Genomic DNA, 18,552 nt, shown 5'->3' with positions numbered 1-18,552 from the left:
GGCCCCCCCGAGACGCGGCTTTCTAAATCCCCGGGCTCCTGTCCCTTTTGGAGAGATCGCCTCTCATGCACCCGCAGCTTTGGGGGAGGGAACAAGGAGCGGTAGATCCCTACTAGAGGCAAGGATCGGAGGGGCCACCGCAATTTGGGGTGATCGAGGAAGGGGGGGGGATCGCAAGCAAAGCAGCGCCAGAAGCGTGTCGTGAGGGAGGGAAGCACCGGCTTCGCACGCGCCGGAGCGCGCCACCAACTCCAGGGCGCGCAAGACGCCGCCGGACTCGGACGATCGTAAAGGAGCGACCCGCAGTTCAGACAAAGGGGAAGGTTTTGAAAGTGTCACGTGGAGACAGGTTGCCTTCTCTCTCTTCTCTCTCTCCTCCCCCTTTCCCTCCCAATCAACTTGCCGGCTTCCGATTGGCCCGAGCGAGAGGCAGGAGGGGAGGGGACCCGCGCGCGCCCACGCCGGACGCCAACATTTTCAAAGAGCGAAAAAGTTCGGAAAGTTTCTGGCTCGGATTTGAAAGGGACGCCAGATGGCCCCCAACTCAGCTGCAATGCTATGCGCGCTTCAGCCCGGGAACAGGAGGCCCATTGAATTCAGTAGCGCTTGCTTCTTAGAAGGCACGAGGATGAAAAAAAGGCCCGCTTACCGAGGTGGTTTTACCGCCTCTCTCCCTCCCCAAATAAGATTTATTAATAGTATATACAGTGGTACCTCGGGTTAACTACTTAATTCGTTCCGGAGGTCCGTTCTTAACCTGAAACTGTTCTTAACCTGAAGCACCACTTTAGCTAATGGGGCCTCCTGCTGCTGCCGCGCCGCCGGAGCACGATTTCTGTTCTCATCCTGAAGCAAAGTTCTTAACCTGAAGCACTATTTCTGAGTTAGCGGAGTCTGTAACCTGAAGCGTATGTAACCCGAGGTACCACTGTACCGATAATCCCCTTCATGGATCACTGCCTATCCATTCTTAAGGAAATCAGCCCTGGGTGCTCACTGTAAGGACAGATCCTGAAGCTGAGACTCCAAGACTTTGGCCACCTCATGAGAAGAGAAGACTCCCTGGAAAAGACTCTGATGTTGGGAAAGATGAAGGGCACAAGGAGAAGGGGACGACAGAGGACGAGATGGCTGGACAGTGTTCTCGAAGCTACCAGCATGAGTTTGACCAAACTGGGGGAGGCAGTGGAAGACAGGAGTGCCTGGCGTGCTCTGGTCCATGGAGTCATGAAGAGTCGGACACGACTAAACAACAATATACCGATAATATGCTTTATATTATCTGTTGGTAATAAATATTAATTATTGGTTTTATTTTTTGCAATGAGTATTAATCGGTGTCATTATTAACAACTAAACGGTCATGATTAATGATCATTCCTTCACTGTGCCTGGTGCTTTGCAGAATGCAAAGAGGTCCCTGCCCATAGGAACTTAAAACAATTCCTAAAAAATCAACAGCAAGGGTAGGGGAGACAGGGAAAACTGGAGTGGATATTACAGATAAATATGTTTATTTTCATCCCAACAGCCTCTCCAGTCTTGCTGGGTAGCCTTCTTGTAACAATAGCAATGGAGATCAGCAGCAATGGGGACCAGCCACTTAACTATAGGTTCTGATCAGGTTCAGTACATTTAAAAAGAAAATAAAAATAAGTTCATTTAAGTTCATACACGGATCAGCCAAGTGTGCTGAGCCATAGCTGCCCATGTGTGGCTGGAAGAATGCAAGTGTCCTTTTCTTTAACTGCAAAAGATATGAAAGTACACCAGGTGGTTTTTTTAATTCATCTGCTCCTGTTTCATTTTGTAATGATGCAAGTTGACGTGTCAGTTTCTCAATCAATGCTGTCTCTTGATGAAAAAGGTTTGTTGAATGAGATTTCCAGTTTTTCGCAATAACTCTTTGCACTTGCTATAAGGAGAAAAGTCATAAGATCTTTAAACATAGCTTTTGGTGGTTGCTCCTTGAAGTAATAACATTTGATTTCCTAAATCTTGTAAGACCCTTTCAAACAGCCTCTTCTTGCCTCTTCCTGCAAAATTACTTTGCATACTTAATTAAGATGTGATAGATTTCTATTTCCCCCTTAAGCTAGATTCAGTCTCATTATCCCCCCCCCCCACACTTGTCACTTTGTATTTAGCTAGGAGTTATTTCTGCAAAGTCACAGTTTGAGAGTCATAAAACCTTGGCCTTGTAGCGCATTCCTAAACCCAGGGGCAAAAATTGCATGGTACAGATAAGGACTTCAATAAAAAGCTAGCTGAATAGCTAGTGGAGTGCTGTATTGCCTGCTAATGTCATAAATGAATGAAAACATAATCTGAAATTGTTGTGATCCTACCAGATGACTTAACTGCTTGACTCATGCTTTTACTGGAAGAACATAAGAAAAGCCCAGCAGGATCAGGCCAGTGGCCCATTTAGTCCAGTATCCTGTCCAAGAAGGAACCGAGTGCAAAACCACTCTCCCCACTTGTTTTTTTGTTTTGTCCCCCCCCCATTTTATTAAATTTGCTTAGTAACATAACATTATTATATATATTCTATAAAACAAAGAATACAGAACAAAATTCATTCATACTACAATGCCTAACTACATAACATTAATATATTGGTTTCTGAAAAAAAGGCTTACATAACAAAATCAATTCAAAATACCGTCCGGTTTACTTCCCCCCCCATCCCTCCCCACTCCAGCCCTCCCCGCCCCCGGTCAGGCCTTCCTTCTTCATATTTTTATCCATGTACACAGTCTGTTCATTCGAGCTTGCATGTTAGGGTTGGCTTCCCCTCTTTCTATCCAGTTCCTGTAAAATGCCCATTTATTTGTGATTCTTTGGCATTTATTTTCCCATCTATCCTCTGCCACTATCTGTGCGAATATTTCTGATTGTACGTATTCAAAAACATAATCATTCAATTTTTCCATATTCCATTTGGCCTTTTCTTTCCATCCCAAAGCAATAACTGCCATTCCAGCTAGATACTCTCCCCACTTGTGATTCCAAGCAACTGGTATTCAGAGACATCTTGCCTCTGACAGTGGAGGGAGAACATCGCCATCCTGGCTAGTAGCCATTGATGGCTTTCGCCTCCATTAATTTGTCTAATCCTCTTTTAAAGCCATCTCAGTCGGTGGCCATCACTACCTCCTAAGGGAGAAAATTCCGCCATTTAGCTGCATGCTGTGTGAAGCAGGCCTTGCTTTTGTCTTTCCTGAATCGTCCAACTCGTTCAGCTCCATCCGAAGTTCCCGGTACTCACCTCCGACCTGTTAACCTGCCATTGTTAACCTAAGGAGCAAACAAAGCCCAGCTTTTGTCTGCTTAAACTCAGGAGAACACACAACATCCTGCTCAGATGAGGACCACGCTGACCCAAGAAACTAAAGAAATGGCCTTCAGCGATGAGCCAACATGAGAAACCTTGTTTTTGAAGTTTAAAAGGAAGAGGCCGGAAAGATATTAATCCAAAATCAGGGTTGAGAATTTGAAAAGACTGAAGCACGGTTTCTCAATGATCCATCACGTAATACTCAACACAGAGTGATGCAAATAAAAATGGATTTCATAGTATAACTTTGGATGGATCTGCTGGGCTATAGACTATAGGACAACCAGGGGCCCTTAGTGGAGGGGAGCCCACGCCAGTGAAAACACCTTCCACCAGAACTCCATCTGCCCACCCATGGGCAGCGTGGCAAGTGGAAGTCATACTTGCCACTAACCCCACTAGCATAATAGCAAAAAAGGAACATGCACCCTTGACTTAAAAACTATGCTTGGTTGCTGTGCCCGCACTTTGGGACTATTGTCGCCACACATTCCTGGATCCTTGCGGCCACCACTGGCTTGTGCCACGTCACTGTGGTGTAGTGGTTAGAGTATCAGACTGAGACCAGGGTTCGAATCCCCACTGGGCCGTGACGCTCGCTGGGTGACCTTGGGCCAGTCACTGCCTCTGAGCCTAACCGACTTCACAGGGTTGTTACAGGGATTACTTGAGCAGAATAACCATGTATGCCACCTTGGGGCGGGGGGGGGGGGGAGGAGAGAAAGTAGGAAATAATTGCAATAAATCAGGCATAGGCAAACTTGGCCCTCCAGCTGTTTTGGAACTACAACTCCCATCATCCCTAGCTAACAGGACCAGTGGTCAGGGATGATGGGAATTGTAGTCCCAAAACAGCTGGAGGGCAGAGTTTGCCTATGCCTGCAATAAATAAATGCTAACATAAAAATACAGCACATTCACTTGATGCCCAGTTGCTTTTGCTGCCTTTACCTCCAAACCCCAACACTTTGCATTCACCTGTTATACAACAGGTGCTGATGACCCTAGCACAGAGCTCCCCCCCCCCACTTTTTTGGAGCAGCAGTACCCCACACAGCACCACTGCTTTGTCTAGCAGCAGGTAGAGGACTTTCTCCTTGTCCTACCTGGAGATGGGAGACTCGACTTGAGATCTTCTGCATGCAAAGCAGATGTTCGACGACTGAGCTACAGCTCTGTCCCAAAAAGGAATACAAGAAGCTGCCTTGTACCTGTCTGCCCACCTAGCTTGGTATGGTCTACACTGATTGGCAGCTCTCCAGGATTTCAGACAGCCCTATGTGGAGACTGGGCTTGTGACCTCCTGGATGCAAAACAGCTGTTCTACCACTAAACTATGGCTCTTCCCCAAATTTCAACAAAGCATCCACAAAGGGCAAAATAGGGTAAAAAAAAGGCAGTGATTCTCTCACCTCCCACCCCCTTCTCTGGATAATACAGATAGTTGGAGCTTTATGCATTAAATGTGAAGCTGGTATCCTCCAATGGCTGTGAATTCTTTGTTAAGCAAGAACGTGCACAGGAATAATGGGACTGTGCTGAATAATAGTAACAGCCTAGAGCTATTTACCGAGAGTGAAGTCAGCTGCTAGGATTGTATAAATTCCTTCCCATCTCTTGTCCAAAGGACACATTCATCTAACCCACAAGAGGGGTTCCTAGAACAACAACAACGTGATTCCTGAATTTCTAACTGCAAATTGGAGGGGAACTGCCAATGATGGCTTGTACTGTATTGGAATAAAATAAATTACAAAAATAAAAAAGGCCCAGGACCAGAGAGAAAGACGGCAATCGTCATCCCCATTCATATTTGGGCCCAGGAAAAAGGGCTTAACTCGAACTGGGTTTAAGGCCTGACCTCATTCCCCATATTGATCTGGCTCAGCAATAGAGGATATTAGCTGTGCCTCTGAGCATAAACTACAAAATGGGTCCCATGTTTAAACAAAAAGCCCAGCTTAGGGTAATACCCCATCTAAATTTATATCAGCAGATCCCCTGTAAGATTTACAGTGGTACCTCAGGTTACATATGCTTCAGGTTACATATGCTTCAGGTTACAGACTCTGCTAACCCAGAAATAATACCTCTGGTTAAGAACTTTACCTCAGGATGAGAACAGAAATCGTGCTCCGGCGGTGTGGCGGCAGCAGGAGGCCCCATTAGCTAAAGTGGTGCTTCAGGTTAAGAACAGTTTCAGGTTAAGAACGGACCCCACAAACGAATTAAGTATTTAACCTGAGGTACCACTGTAATTTAATATACAGTGGATTTGGCTTTGATTTCATGGTTGTTGTGGCTGTGGTGCAGCTAAAGTAGACTTTATACCTAACTTCTGGAATTGCGCCCAATTAATTAAAGTGAAAACAAATAGTACATAGTATTATATTGGATATGCTAGGAAGCCGTATACCTTTGGAACCAACTAAGTTATTTCATAGATGTTATCTCAGAAAGTGATCAAGAAGTGTTAATTAACCCTATGGGGATGCAAAGGTAATGATTGTAAAGAATTGGAAAAACAAGAACCTCCTACTGAGTGTGAATGGATGGAAAAGATCTGGTTCATTGTGATGGTGATCAAATAACCTTCTGCAAATCTACAATAAAACAACCTACATTTAAATCAACTGGTTAAGTTTATGGAGCGATTCCCCTCCTCCAATGTCCTGGAATAATAAATTCAGTGACAACATACAACTTTGTAAGTCTTTAATTTATTGTAATGTCATCAGCCTATTTTAATGTTAGCGCGGTGTGTAGTTAGCTTTTTTTTGTTGGCTCTTTCTTGTTGATAAAGGTAAAGGGACCCCTGACCGTTAGGTCCAGTCAAGGACGACTCTGGGGTTGCGGCGCTCATCTCGCTTGGCCAGCATGACTAAGCCGCTTCTGGCGAACCAGAACAGCGCATGGAAACACCGTTTACCTTCCTGCCGGAGCGGTACCTATTTATCTACTTGCACTTTGACGTGCTTTCGAACTGCTAGGTTGGCAGGAGCAGGGACCGAGCAATGGGAGCTCACCCCGTCGCGGGGATTCAAACCGCCAACCTTCCGATTGGCAAGCCCTAGGCTCTGTAGTTTAGACCATAGCGCCACCTGCGTCCCCCTCCTTGTTGATATGATGATCTAAAATAGAAATTATGAAAACAGCACTTACGAAAACGGACACACACCAGGGTTGGCATGAACAACACTTCGCAAAGTTCCCTGGGAGAACGGTAGCTCTGTGAGGGGAACATGGAGTCACCTAATAACTCTCAACGCCCTTGAGAAACTACAGTTCCCATAATTATTTTTTTTGGGGGGGGGATGCTATTTAAAGTGGCATGGCGCTACTTTGTGTAATGCAAATGGGCCTTAGAGGGAGCACAGTGCAGCAGTTAAGAGTACAGCCTGGGAGCCCAGGGTTCAAATCTCCACTCTGCCACAAAGTGACTTTGGACCAGACACACTCTCTCATTAACCTACCCAATGTATATACCTCACTTTTTAAAAGATAATTTTTATTTATTTTCCGTTTAATAATATACATTCACATCATTATTATCCACTTTATCTCCCTGGCTCTTTAGAGCCTATCAACTTCCTTCCCTCCCGGCTCATGGCTTTCAAAATTAACCTTTATATCATTGCATTTTGTACGTTTTCCAATTCTAATTACATCCATTACAAAATAGCTCAAAATTTAAATAAATATAGAAAGGTAGAAAACTTCTTCTTACCAGTCTTCAGATAACCCTGCTAGTGATGTTAATTGCTTACAATAAATTTAGATATCATATAAATTTACTCCAGTCCTTTTGGAATAATTGATCGTGCTGGTTTCGGATTTTTCCTGTCAGCTTTGCCAGTTCTGAGAAGTCCACCATCTTCATCTGCCACTCTTCTTTTCTTGGTGCTCCTTTTTGTGTCCATTTTTGGGCTGAAATAATTCTTGCCGCAGTTGTTGCATACATAAACAGTTTATATCTTACCTTCGTATCTCTTCACCCACCATACCCAATAAAAAGGCTTCTGGTTTTTTAACGATTTTCTTTAAATATTTTCTTTAATTCAGTATATACCTCACCTTGAGCTGCTGGGAGGAAAGGTGAGTTAGACAAAAAAGAAACAGAAAAACATTTCAGATGGTTGGAGAAGAGGGAGCTTAAGAAAGCAGCTTGACCTAATGTCATCGAGTAATTGAGATTTCCCGAGTTCACAGCTCAACCCTAAACCGATACCTACCCATCTATTACGCAGAAAAGTCCTTCCTCGGTGTTGGGAAATTGCACTCACCTGTCCCAGCTGACATGGGTAGACGACACCTCCGCTACAAACTTTGTCCAACTCCTTCCTTCCTTCCACGCGAGTAGTCAAAACTGCGTCCCGTGGCGGTGCGTTCCGCCGGCCAACTCCACCATTTTGGCCAAATGCGCTTCCTCTAGGGAGACCCGCCCCTGAATCTGTATGTGGGCGAGTCTCAGGGTGGGCTCTCCCCACCCTCCACCTCTCCACGTCCTTCCCCGGACCTTGGAGGTCCTGATCCTGGAAGCAAATTGGGAAAATTTTAGGCGTGACTCTCGCACTATTTAAGCGGTTCCAAAGGAGTCAAGTCAGAGCTACCGCTGGGGAAGATTCTTCTTCAATTCCCCTTCCCGCCCCAGCTTTATTTCCCCCCTTCCCTTTTTAAGAAAAAGGTGTGGTTCCTTCCAAGATGGATTCTTTCCCCCCATTCAAGCACCGAAAAACCTTCGGTAAGACTTATTTTCTTTCTTCCCACTTATTCCCCCCACCCCCCTTCTCGTGTAAACGCTCGATTTCGCGATTCGGAGTTGCTCTTGTTTGGCTGCTGGCGCCCCCTGCTGGCCCAAGGGGCTGAGATTAATTCGGTAAACTGGGGTGGGGGGCTAGACTTTGGGCTGTCCTGCTTTGGGGAGAGCTAATTTTGGGAGGAGAGGCCGAGGGAGAGGTTGTTTTTTTCCTATTGCCTTAATTGACCCAGTTCTGTAATTTTCCACTCTGTCTAGCCTCCAGGAAAAGTGAAGTGGCCACGATCCGGATGAAGTTTCCTGGCAAACTGCCGGTATGTAGGCTTCTCCTTATATTGTTGGGTTAACAGGTATGGGGGAATGTTTATTTCGGCTTGCTTTGTTGTACTGGACCGTTTTGCATGTTAAAAGTAAGCTGGGCTATGGCTCAGCAAGGGTTTGTGTATAATGCTTAAACAAACCATGGTTCAGTGAAATTAAGTAAGGCAGTTATGGGCAGTGCTTTTTCCCCCCTAAAAAAATGTTTAGGGGCACTCTCATTTTGACTCAAGAAAACCACCATTTTATTGTTCAAATCGAGAAAAATAAATACAGTAGATGGACAAAAGTACAAAGATTTACAAAATGTTTAGAGGTACCCCCAGAAAAAAGCACTGTATTTAGAGTAAAAGCGGGAGCTGTTTTGCTCCTAGTTCTGTGCTTGATACCCAGCCCATCGTGTTGTTATATTTATGCTTAGTTAATTTAAAAATAATTAAGATTCCTTACGTGTTCCTAGGCTTGTAGTTTGTTTGGCTCCCAACAACCAGTAATTCTAATCATGAATTGTTGTTCTTGGTTCACTATTTTGTTCGGGGAAGACAAACCATGAACCTTGGGTTCACACATAGTGCTAAGCCAAACCATGGTTTACCTAGTAGCGCAGGAGGACCAAAGCAGCTGTAATTGGTGGTTTGGCTGCCTGCACGCTTGCTTGCCATTGCTAAACCAATTAAGTCAAGTAATATATCAATGTAACTGAGAGAAATTCTCATTTTGTTTATTTTCTCCATATATAACCCTCCCTCAGTCTTCCTGTTCATGCAACAAATATTTTTCTTCTTTATAGGATTGTAACTGAGCTTAAGTGAAACATTCCTGACTCCCAGCTGATGCAGTTTCCCCAAAAATAGATGGTTATTGGGAAATCTTAAAACAATTATTTAGCCCCATATTGCAACCAAAAAACCCCCACCCAGAACCCTCACCAATAAAATCACATCCATGCTCCTAAAATAAGATGTTGCACCCCTGCAGATTATTATTATTAATTGAATTTATTATTAATTGAATTTTGTTCAAAGATTAAAATCAAGATATAAAACCACAAAATGAATAATACTAAAAACAACCACCCAATGGCGCCCCCCCAAAACACACACACACACACATTTTAAAAGGGCATAAGATGTAAATCGGATCAACTAAAAGCCTGGTTAAAAAGGAACGTTTTTGCCTGGCACTGAAGGGTGTATAATGAAGGTGCCAGGCGAACTTCCCTGGGGAGAGCCTTCCATGGACGGGGGGCCACTGCAGAGAAGGCCCCGTTCTCGTGTTGCCACCTTCTGGATCTTTCGAGGAGGCACACAAAGAAGGGCCTCCGAAGATGATCTCAGGGTCCATATGGAAAGAGGTGGTCCTTGAGGTATTGCGGTCTTGCGCCGTTTAAGGCTTTATAGGTCAAAACCAGCACTTTGAATTGAGCCCGGAAACTAATTGGTAGCCAGTACAGTCTGACCAAGATCAGTGTAATATGCTCAAACCATCTTGCTCCGGTGAGCAACCTGGCCGCTGAATTCTGCACCAGTTGAAGTTTCCAAATTGTCTTCAGAGGCAGCCCTACATATAACGCATTGCAGTAATCTAACCTTGACGTTACCAGAGCATAGACCACAGTACGGTGGTATCTCGGGTTAAGTACTTAATTCGTTCCGGAGGTCCGTTCTTAACCTGAAACTGTTCTTAACCTGAAGCACCACTTTAGCTAATGGGGCCTCCTGCTGCCACTGCGCCGCCGGAGCCCGATTTCTGTTCTCATCCTGAAGCAAAGCTCTTAACCTGAAGCACTATTTCTGGGTTAGCGGAGTCTGTAACCTGAAGTGTATGTAACCTGAGGTACCACTGTAGTTAGCCAGGGGTCAGCAAACTTTTCCACTGTCCCTCAGACCTTGTGGGGGGGGCAGACTATATTCTGAAGGGGAAAAAGGAACGAATTCCTATGCCCCACAAATAACCCCGAGATGCATTTTAAATAAAAGCACACATTCTACTTATGTAAAAACACGCTGATTCCCGGACCGTCTGTGGGCCGGATTGAGAAGGTGATTGGGCGGATCCGGCCCCCGGGCCTTAGTTTGCCTACCCATGAGTTAGGCTATCCCTGTCCACATAGGGGCATAGCTGGGCCACCAGCCAAAGCTGATGGAAGCCACTCCGGGCCACTGAGGCCACCTGAGCCTCGAGTGACAACAAAAGATCCAGGAGTACCCCAGGCTACGAACCTGCTCCTTCAGAGGAAGTGTCACCCCATTGATTTCCCACCCATCTGGTCTAGGGAACCACCCACAAGCAGTGCCTCTGCCTTATCTGGACTGAGTCTCAGTTTGTTGGCTCTCATCCAGTCCATTCCCGAGGCAAGACACTGGTCCGGCAGTGAACAGGTGAGTCAGGCAAATCAGTAGCAGGCTGATAAACCAGTGGCTATTGGCCATAATGGCGACAAGTAGAGCCTTCCTGTACAGAGACAGTCTATCTGAGACAAATTGGAAATGGCTGTCTTCACTTGTAACCATTTTGCTTAAGCTTCCCGGGGAATCTGACCATCTGCTATTGAAGAGCAATCTCAGATGTGGCTCTTCTTCCTTTGCAGATAATCCTGGAGCGCTACCCCAAGGAGAAGATGTTGCCAGCCTTGGACAAGACCAAGTTTCTGGTTCCCGAAGACCTCACCATGGGCCAGTTCATCACAATCATCCGGTGAATGAGCCTCTGAGGAGTCTGGGCAGTCTGTAAAAATGGGAGGCTTACTAAGCATCTGGCTGGGTCGCTCATCCTTCTACAACCATATGTTGGGCTGGATTTAAGCAGCGACTATGTTAATTGGATTTTTAATGCTCTGGCTTGGTGTGTGTGAGTGGGGGAGAAATATTATTGTATTGGCACACAGGGAAATAGGCTTGGAGGGGCAGTAGCAGCTGGGGCTGGTGGGGTGGAAGGCATGGAGGTGGAGCTACAGCCAATGACAGCCAGGGCTGGAGCCAATCATAGGCGGAGCCAGCTCCCGATTGGTTGGAAGTCAGAAGTCGGGCAGGTGTGGGCAAACTCAGGGCAGTGCGCCATGCACCCTAATGGACCAGACTCCACTGTTTTGGGGGGAGGTGAGGATGCAGAATTTGTTTAGGCTACCCGGAAGCCATGTTTTGACTCGTGCCCGTTTCCTCCCTCAGCAACCGAATGTGCATCGGGTCCACTCAGGCATTCTACTTCCTGGTTGACGGCAACCGCAGCCTCGTCAGCATGTCTTCCACCATGTCTGAAGTGTACATGACGTACAAAGATGAAGATGGCTTCCTCTATATGACCTATGCCTCTCAGGAGATGTTCGGCTGATGGCAAATGGGTCGCCTTTGGATCCCGAGTTCCTCGTTTATTTTGTCTGGGAGATGTGATCACCTGCATTTTGGACACCAACTACCTCTTCTTTCTCCCCACCCCACCAGATGATGGTTTTCTTGGAACGTAGGTTTTGATCTACCGAGGTGAAACTCACCCCCACCTCCTTGCAGTTGCTCCGGTATCTCAACCTCCTTGAGAAAGAGGTACCCCACAAACCGCACCTTTCTTAGTATCGCCAAGGCATGGCCTTCCTAAGCACGCACTACGTCAAAGTCCTTCCCGGCCTTCGCTCCTGCTCCCAGGTTGATACAGTAGGAGACTGCTTTGACCGTCAGGGATGGACATGAACCAGTGACCTTCCCAGTGTTGGGCTCCCAACTCTCATCAGCCTGGCCCAACAGTCAGGGATGGCAGGAGATGTAGTTCAGCAACACCAGGAAGGTCGTTGGTTCCCTATCCTTCAATTCAGGGGTGGTAGCTGGTTATATTATTGCTCCCCCTCCCATACTCCCCATTACCAAGTCCATAAATGAAGATTGCCTCCGATAACGCTTTCTTTTGACATCCAGGGATGATGGCTCCAGGGGTACCCTGTGTGGTGAGGGTTTTGCCCGCTGGAATGAGATCATCTCTTGGATCTTCTGTGGCAGGTGGGCCAGTGCAGCCTTCTTTTTCATGGCCCAACCACAAGGTTTCATGTGCAGAGGTGAAGGGGATCTGTTTTTTTCTATTTAATTGCAAGTATTAAGACTTCTGAAAAAGGGAACAGTGGAACAACTGGGTTTAAAATGTAAAATTACGGTTTACTGTAACGGGGGGAAATGTCACTTTGTTCAACACTTCAATTACTTTGTACCTTGCATGTTAAATCTACCACTCTTGAGTAGAAAATACAGTTTGAAAACATGTTTTGCGTGCCAAAATCTGCTTTTGTGGGGGGATGGCACTCTTCTCTTCCCCGTGCACCTTGGTTTCCTACATGACATAATTGGCATCAAGGTATTCTGCGTCAAGCCTGATTCAGACTCTTGGATATCTCAAGAAGATGGATGAAAGCAAAGGAGTCTTTGCTTAAGATCAGCTCTGCAGAACCCCAGCTGCGTCCTGACCCTTGCTCCCTTCCCTGCCATCCAACTGGAAATTGCTGGTTAGTCTTGGTGGACTCCTTGCATGATTTTTCTGCCTAGTGTAGCACTGGTAATGTTTCAATCTAGATACCGTGTGATTTTTAATTGTACGGTTATTGAGTCTTTTATTTCTTACATTGTATTAGCTTGCATCCTGTAGACGTCAAACTGCACTTCAGTAAAATGCAATGTAAGAAGTTAAAGAAGTAATAAAAATACTACTTAAAATGAATGTTGGTACAGTGGTGCCCCGCAAGACGAATGCCTCGCAAGACGGAAAACTCGCTAGACGAAAGAGTTTTCCGTTTTGGAGGTGCTTCGCAAAACGAATTTCCTATGGGCTTGCTTCGCAAGACGACAATGTCTTGCGAGTTCCTGCTGGTTTTTTTTCCTCCCCCCCCCCTTTTCTAAGCCACTAAGCCGCTTATCAGCTGATCCGATCAGAAGATAAGCCGCTAAAAGCCGCTAATAGCGCTAATCCGTCAATGGGCTTCCTTCGCAAGACGAAGAGAATCACAGAACGGTTTCTTTTCGTCTTGCGAGGCACCACTGTATTTAATGTAGCTATGCCACGGACCACAATTTGGGAATCCCTAGCCTTAGAGGAGAGAAAACCCTCCACCCACATACCCCACCCACCCACCCACACCCCAAAATCACAGAAGAGAGAGTACTGGAGCACTTGATGCCTGGTTTTTTTACTGTTAAATGGGTATCCTTGGCAGTGAGGCTGCTTTGTAGCTGCTTATAAGAACAAACAGGCTGGAGAAACACATTTCACAGTGGGAGGGTTGGCAAGTTCTGGGAGGAAGGTTGAGGCTGGCAGTGGCTGCTCTGAAGTGAGCAGGCTTGGAAACGGGAAAGAGCGTCGGAAGTGGCTCGGAAGTGGGAAAAGTTAAAATCTCACCTGCGCTGCGCATGACCCTGGCAAGCCCCATCTCTCGGCCTTTGATCTTTGTCTGTAAAATGGGAGCATGTCAAAACGGATGCAGCTTGGTGGGGATCTGTGCACTGCCTGCTTTAGACTGGGCTAGTGCCTATTGGGACTATAATAATAATATAATAATAATTTATTCCTTCACCCACCTGACGGGGTTGCCCCAGCCACTCTGGGCAGCTTCCAGCATAATAAACACATACAAAAAAAGTCAAACATGGAAAACTTCCGGATACAGGGCTGCCTTGTAGGATGGAAGGCAGGGAGACCAACAGTAGGTGGCGCCAGAGCCAATGACAGGCAGAGCAACCCCTGGTTGATGGTAAGCAGAAGGCAGAGCCATGGGGGCGCGCTAAAGTCAGGCACGAGGTTGGCGGGGCTGTGCCCCACTTTCCCTCGCATCAGCCTCCACTGTTTTAGACTGTCATGACATCCAACGTGTCACAAAGAGTAGGGCAGGGGGGCTGCTTTGAAAAGGAATACTCTGCCCACTTCTCCCAATGAGTCCCACCTGCACTGCATGGTGGGATAGAGTCAGAACCATGCCTTTCAACATAGTCTTCCTCACAGGCGCTTCTCCCCCTATGCAATCTTTTTCTGTGCATCCAGGAGGGCTAGTGCTGTTCCCATCCCCCCTGCTGTCCTCTCAAGTGAAATTCTGACTTGCAACAACTGTCAGGAACAAAAGGCTTTCAGACCTTTCCTCCCACAAAACTGAATGTCCTCTAGGCAGCAATACCTAGAGCTCAAGCTTAAATGCCGCTCCAACTTCATATTAAACCTGCAACCACAAGTTTGTACATAAATAAATACTGGAGTGGGAGGACGAACCCCTTCCCCAATTCTTTTTACGTTTGCTTCTTCCAAACGATGCCCAGGGGTGACCCGGGTGCAAACCTGCACTTCCCAACAATTCACCTCGTGGAAAAAGAAACAAGAAAGTCTCAAGGGCAAGGTGGGGAAATGATTAGGAAGCCAGGAGGGAAGGTTGAACCTGATAGGACGAGCCCCCATCATTGGCTCAGACAGTTAGGGCTCTGTCTCTCTGCCTCCTGGCTTCTGCACAATGTTTTACAAAAGGGATGGGGGTTTTTTTGTCCTTGCATGTTGGGAACTGTCCATCTGCTCAGTCGTGAACCACCTGCCCCATGGCCCAAACTGGGCGGGGGTATAGGCCCCCTACGAAGGGTTCTCAACATCCTGTTTGCAACGCTTGGCTGCCAGGTCCTCGTTGTGGGCCTTGCGGATGTGCCGGTAAAGGTCTCCGGACTGCGTGTAACTCCGCATGCAGTAGCGGCACTCGTAGGGGCGTTCCCGCGTGTGGACGGTGGCGTGGCGCCGCAGGGTGTAGGAGCACGAGAAGGTCTTCCCGCACGTCTTGCAGGTGGGGACGTCTTCCGTGAAGATGCCAAAGTTGGAGTGGGACTCGTAGTCCTGCAAGTACATCTGTTCGTGCAAGGGCGGAGTCACCATGTTGGAGAAGCTTTGTCCGGCAGGCACAGGGATCATGTGGTACGGGACGTGCTCTTGAGGCAGGAAGCCGCTCTCGGAAGAGACCTCTTCCATCCCACCTGGCTCTTCAAAGCTGTCGGGGTGGCGCCCACAGCCTCCGGCAGGCCCTGCCTCTACAGCGGACCTCTGGAATATTGTCTCCAGCCTCAAATCTGCGCTCTGCCCCTCCAGTTGATCCATCATGTCCGGCTCCTCATCGGAGATCACGATGGCTTCCACCTTGACCTTGACGGAGGACCTGCTTGGCTCCTTCTGGCAAAACACACCGAGACCACCTGTCTGTTGTTCTCCATACCTCTCCGAAGGGCCGGCATGACCCTCAGCTGCATTCCTTGGTGGCGAGCAGCTGTGTGATATGGTTTCGGTGGAGCTGCTAGGGCTGGAGAGGGAGATGTCAATGACAGGGGGTGGAAGAGGCCTCACAGGAGGAGGAGGAGCTTCCATCCCTGGCTGCGTGGTGTCCGCCATGTCCAAAGTGGAGGCCAATGGCTCCTCGGAAACCATTTTCTCTCCACCTCTCCACTCCTGTTTCTTGCTCTTCCCTGTTTCGCTTGGCTGAGGGGGCGGCAGCGGCTGGGCTCCGGATGTTTGAAGTTGGCACTTGGAGGTGCTGGGCAGAAGTTCTGAGCTGCCCAGGGGATCCTCCTCCTTCTTGGTGCTGTCGGCTTCTGCCAAGGCGCGGGCCTGCAGCTTCTTCTTGCACACCTTGACGATGTCGTTCATGTGCAAGTAGCTGGCGGCCGCCAGGATGTCTTCCACCGGCATGTCGTTGAAGGAGAGGCTGCCTTTGTACATGAATTCCAGCAGCAGCCCGAAGGCGGGCGCTGTGACGATCTCATTGTTAATGGAGACCAAGTCTCTCTTGTCCAGCCGCTCCTTATAGAACATGTGGAAAAAGGCACTGCAGGAGGCCAGCACTGCCCGGTGGGCCAGGAACTGGGTGCTGCCCACGAGGACCGTGCAGTCACAAAGGAAGCCCTCATGTTGCTGCTCCCAGAGGCTCTGCAGCAAGTTCTTGCTGTGGTTTGGGAACTCCATGCTGGGATAGCTCTTTCACGGTGAGGGGCTGACCAACAGCATAGTCCAGACTCCTTGAGAAAGCAGGGGAGGGGGGAGAGGGAACAAGAGAGAGTGGGGGAAAAACTTGGTAACTTGTAAGAAATGGCTTTTAGGACGTTGACCCCTTCCCCCTTTATTTATGCAGAAAACATTTTGCTAGAAATACATTCAAGGGGTTAGTACTAGCCCTAAATGACTTGGGAGCAAAGTACCCAAAAGGGCACCTAACCCAAGATCAGCTATCTCAGATTCTACAATGAGGTGCGTCTGCCTCCTTCATTATTGACTTTCAAGAGGAATGTGGCATTTAAGGGCTGACCATAAGATCAATCTTGAAATCTGTTGTTGACTGTAATTTTAGAATGTTTCTGCCTGCTCTCAGAATGCTTAAAAATATTAATGATATGTGCCCAAGGCAATGCAGGATATTAATCTGAGTAAATAGTAATGAATAATAAACATTAAAAGCTGCCTTATGCTGGCTGGAACACTGATCTCAATCTAGCTCTGCGTTGCCTGTTTTGCCTGGGAAAGACTCCTCAAGGTCTCAGGTGGATGTTTTTCTTAGCCATTCTACCTAACAGCCTTCTAAACTGGAGACGCTGCAGACTAAACATGGGAACTGCCAGATGTAAAAGGTAAAAAAAGAAGAGAGAGAGGGCACTGCCAACTCTGCCGCCTGAAACTCCATCTCCCAAGCGTCCAGCTTTTCTCATCTGGAGGCTGCAAAGCAACGGCATGTTGACTTAAGGTCTCCTACAACCCCCACACCAACTCCTGTTCTACAGCCCCCACCCCGTTACTATGCTCCACTGTTTGCAGATATTTCACCAGCTGCCAACCAGTTCCCTGCCCGGATTACTAATGACAATCCAGAATTTCCCAATTTCCCCCGTTCTGAACCCACAACCCCACCATCAAATACCTCAGTTTGCACCACGGAAACGCCATTTAACTTCCCGCCAGAGTGGTACCTATTTATCTACTTGCACTTTGATGTGCTTTTGAACTGCTAGGCTGGCAGAAGCTGGGGGGATTCGAACTGCCAACCTTCTGATTGGCAAGCCCTAGGCTCTGTGGTTTAACCCACAGCAGCACGGCCCTCCAAATGTCACTGAACTACAACTCCCAGCACCCCCGACCACGCTGACTGGGGGGGCTGATGGAAGTTGGGAGGGCCACAAAATCCCTATGTCAACTGCGTGCCCATTGATGTATTCCTATGATGGCAGCGCACACTCTCCATAACTGAGAACAAAGTCTGTGTTTCCCACTCCTGCACCCTCCTTACCCTGTATCCCAAGTCCTGGGACTTCTCCCCGTTATTTGATCTCAACCCCCCAATAATTATATAATAATCTCCTTTCCCATAAGGTCGAAGGTGGGAGGATCATTGGTGGCTCCCCCTCAACTGACCTCAGCATTTCCACCCCCTGCCCCCCCAATGAAGCCTGGAAATATGATGGAGACCCCCTTATAATGAATACCCCCTTTTATTTCCTTCTGCCCCGCCTTGGCCTCTGTGACCCCCATAATAAAAGCAGGGGAACCCCACAAATACTCCTCAATTTGCCCCTCCCCCACTGCGTGACCCCCTCCCCAAGTTGCCCCCCCTCCCCAGGTCCCACCCTCAGGGGGAGATAACGTGCTTCCTCCCCGCCACAATGCACTACAGACATATATCTATAAGGGAAAGCGCCCTTCTTCCTCCCCCCCAACAGGGGGTGCGTTGGGTGGTGGAAGAGCGCCTTCTTTCCCCCACTTACCCACCACAAAGCGGAGGCCTCGAGGGACCCGCCCCCTTCTGCCTGATTGGCTGCGCTCGCTAGGGAGGCGGGGCTCCCTCTAGTCACTCTCTTGCCTCCTCGCCTCCTGAATGGCTCCCGCTCCGCCCGCCTCCCCAGCAGCGCTCATTGGGGCTCCTCCTCGCCCGTCGCCTTTCTCGGCCAACTGTCTTTGAGTGCGTCGCGCCGAAAGGAGCTGAGGGGGAAAGGCAAGGGCGGGCCTCTCTCCGCCTGCTCTTTCTTCCGATTGGCTCAGCCCAGCTCCGTCAGCCGCGACGACCGCGGTCCGCTTTCGGCCCGGTGATTGGAGGAGGCGAGGAGCCGCCGCGCTTTCTGGAGCCTGAGTGGTCACCCCACCCTTGGCCCTTATCGCCGATTGGTGG

General features: G+C 48.0%; 2 protein-coding genes across 3 annotated transcripts; one reads left to right on the top strand and one right to left on the bottom strand.

Moving 5' to 3' along the window:
- Positions 1 to 7,776: 7,776 nt before the first annotated feature.
- LOC310694544 (microtubule-associated protein 1 light chain 3 gamma-like) lies at positions 7,777 to 12,658 on the top strand. The gene is made up of 4 exons (XM_083477692.1): positions 7,777 to 8,081; positions 8,355 to 8,410; positions 11,005 to 11,111; positions 11,582 to 12,658. Exons 1-4 carry the CDS (start codon positions 8,042 to 8,044, stop codon positions 11,742 to 11,744), a joined length of 366 nt encoding a protein of 121 aa, XP_083333818.1. The 5' UTR covers positions 7,777 to 8,041; the 3' UTR covers positions 11,745 to 12,658.
- Positions 12,659 to 13,559: 901 nt separating this feature from the next.
- On the bottom strand, positions 13,560 to 18,418 carry ZBTB3 (zinc finger and BTB domain containing 3). Of its 2 annotated transcripts, none has more exons than XM_083477621.1 (2): positions 18,152 to 18,418; positions 13,560 to 16,417 (listed from the first exon to the last, which is right to left on the bottom strand). In XM_083477621.1, the coding sequence occupies exon 2, from the start codon at positions 16,362 to 16,364 to the stop codon at positions 14,994 to 14,996; it is 1,371 nt and encodes a 456-aa protein (XP_083333747.1). In that variant the 5' UTR covers positions 16,365 to 16,417; positions 18,152 to 18,418; the 3' UTR covers positions 13,560 to 14,993. The 2 variants fall into 2 exon arrangements, with proteins under 2 accessions (XP_083333747.1, XP_083333748.1); XM_083477622.1 differs by having other exon boundaries at positions 18,156 to 18,418.
- Between the last annotated feature and the right edge of the window lie 134 nt (positions 18,419 to 18,552).

This window comes from Podarcis liolepis (assembly GCF_965112155.1).
Source record: "Podarcis liolepis genome assembly, chromosome: 15".
Classification (NCBI taxonomy): Eukaryota; Metazoa; Chordata; class Lepidosauria; order Squamata; family Lacertidae; genus Podarcis; species Podarcis liolepis.
The sequence above is the reverse complement of the archived record's forward strand: the minus strand, read 5'-3'. Positions and strand labels throughout refer to the sequence as shown.

What these genes read in the sequence shown, in the direction of transcription:
- ZBTB3 (XM_083477621.1), bottom strand. Translation starts at nt 16,364, where the DNA reads ATGGAGTTCCCAAACCACAGCAAGAACTTGCTGCAGAGCCTCTGGGAG.
- LOC310694544 (XM_083477692.1), top strand. Translation starts at nt 8,042, where the DNA reads ATGGATTCTTTCCCCCCATTCAAGCACCGAAAAACCTTCG. An exon ending in CAAGCACCGAAAAACCTTCG is followed by an intron (nt 8,082 to 8,354) that starts GTAAGACTTATT and finishes CACTCTGTCTAG; the next exon opens with CCTCCAGGAAAAGTGAAGTG. An exon ending in AGTTTCCTGGCAAACTGCCG is followed by an intron (nt 8,411 to 11,004) that starts GTATGTAGGCTT and finishes CTTCCTTTGCAG; the next exon opens with ATAATCCTGGAGCGCTACCC.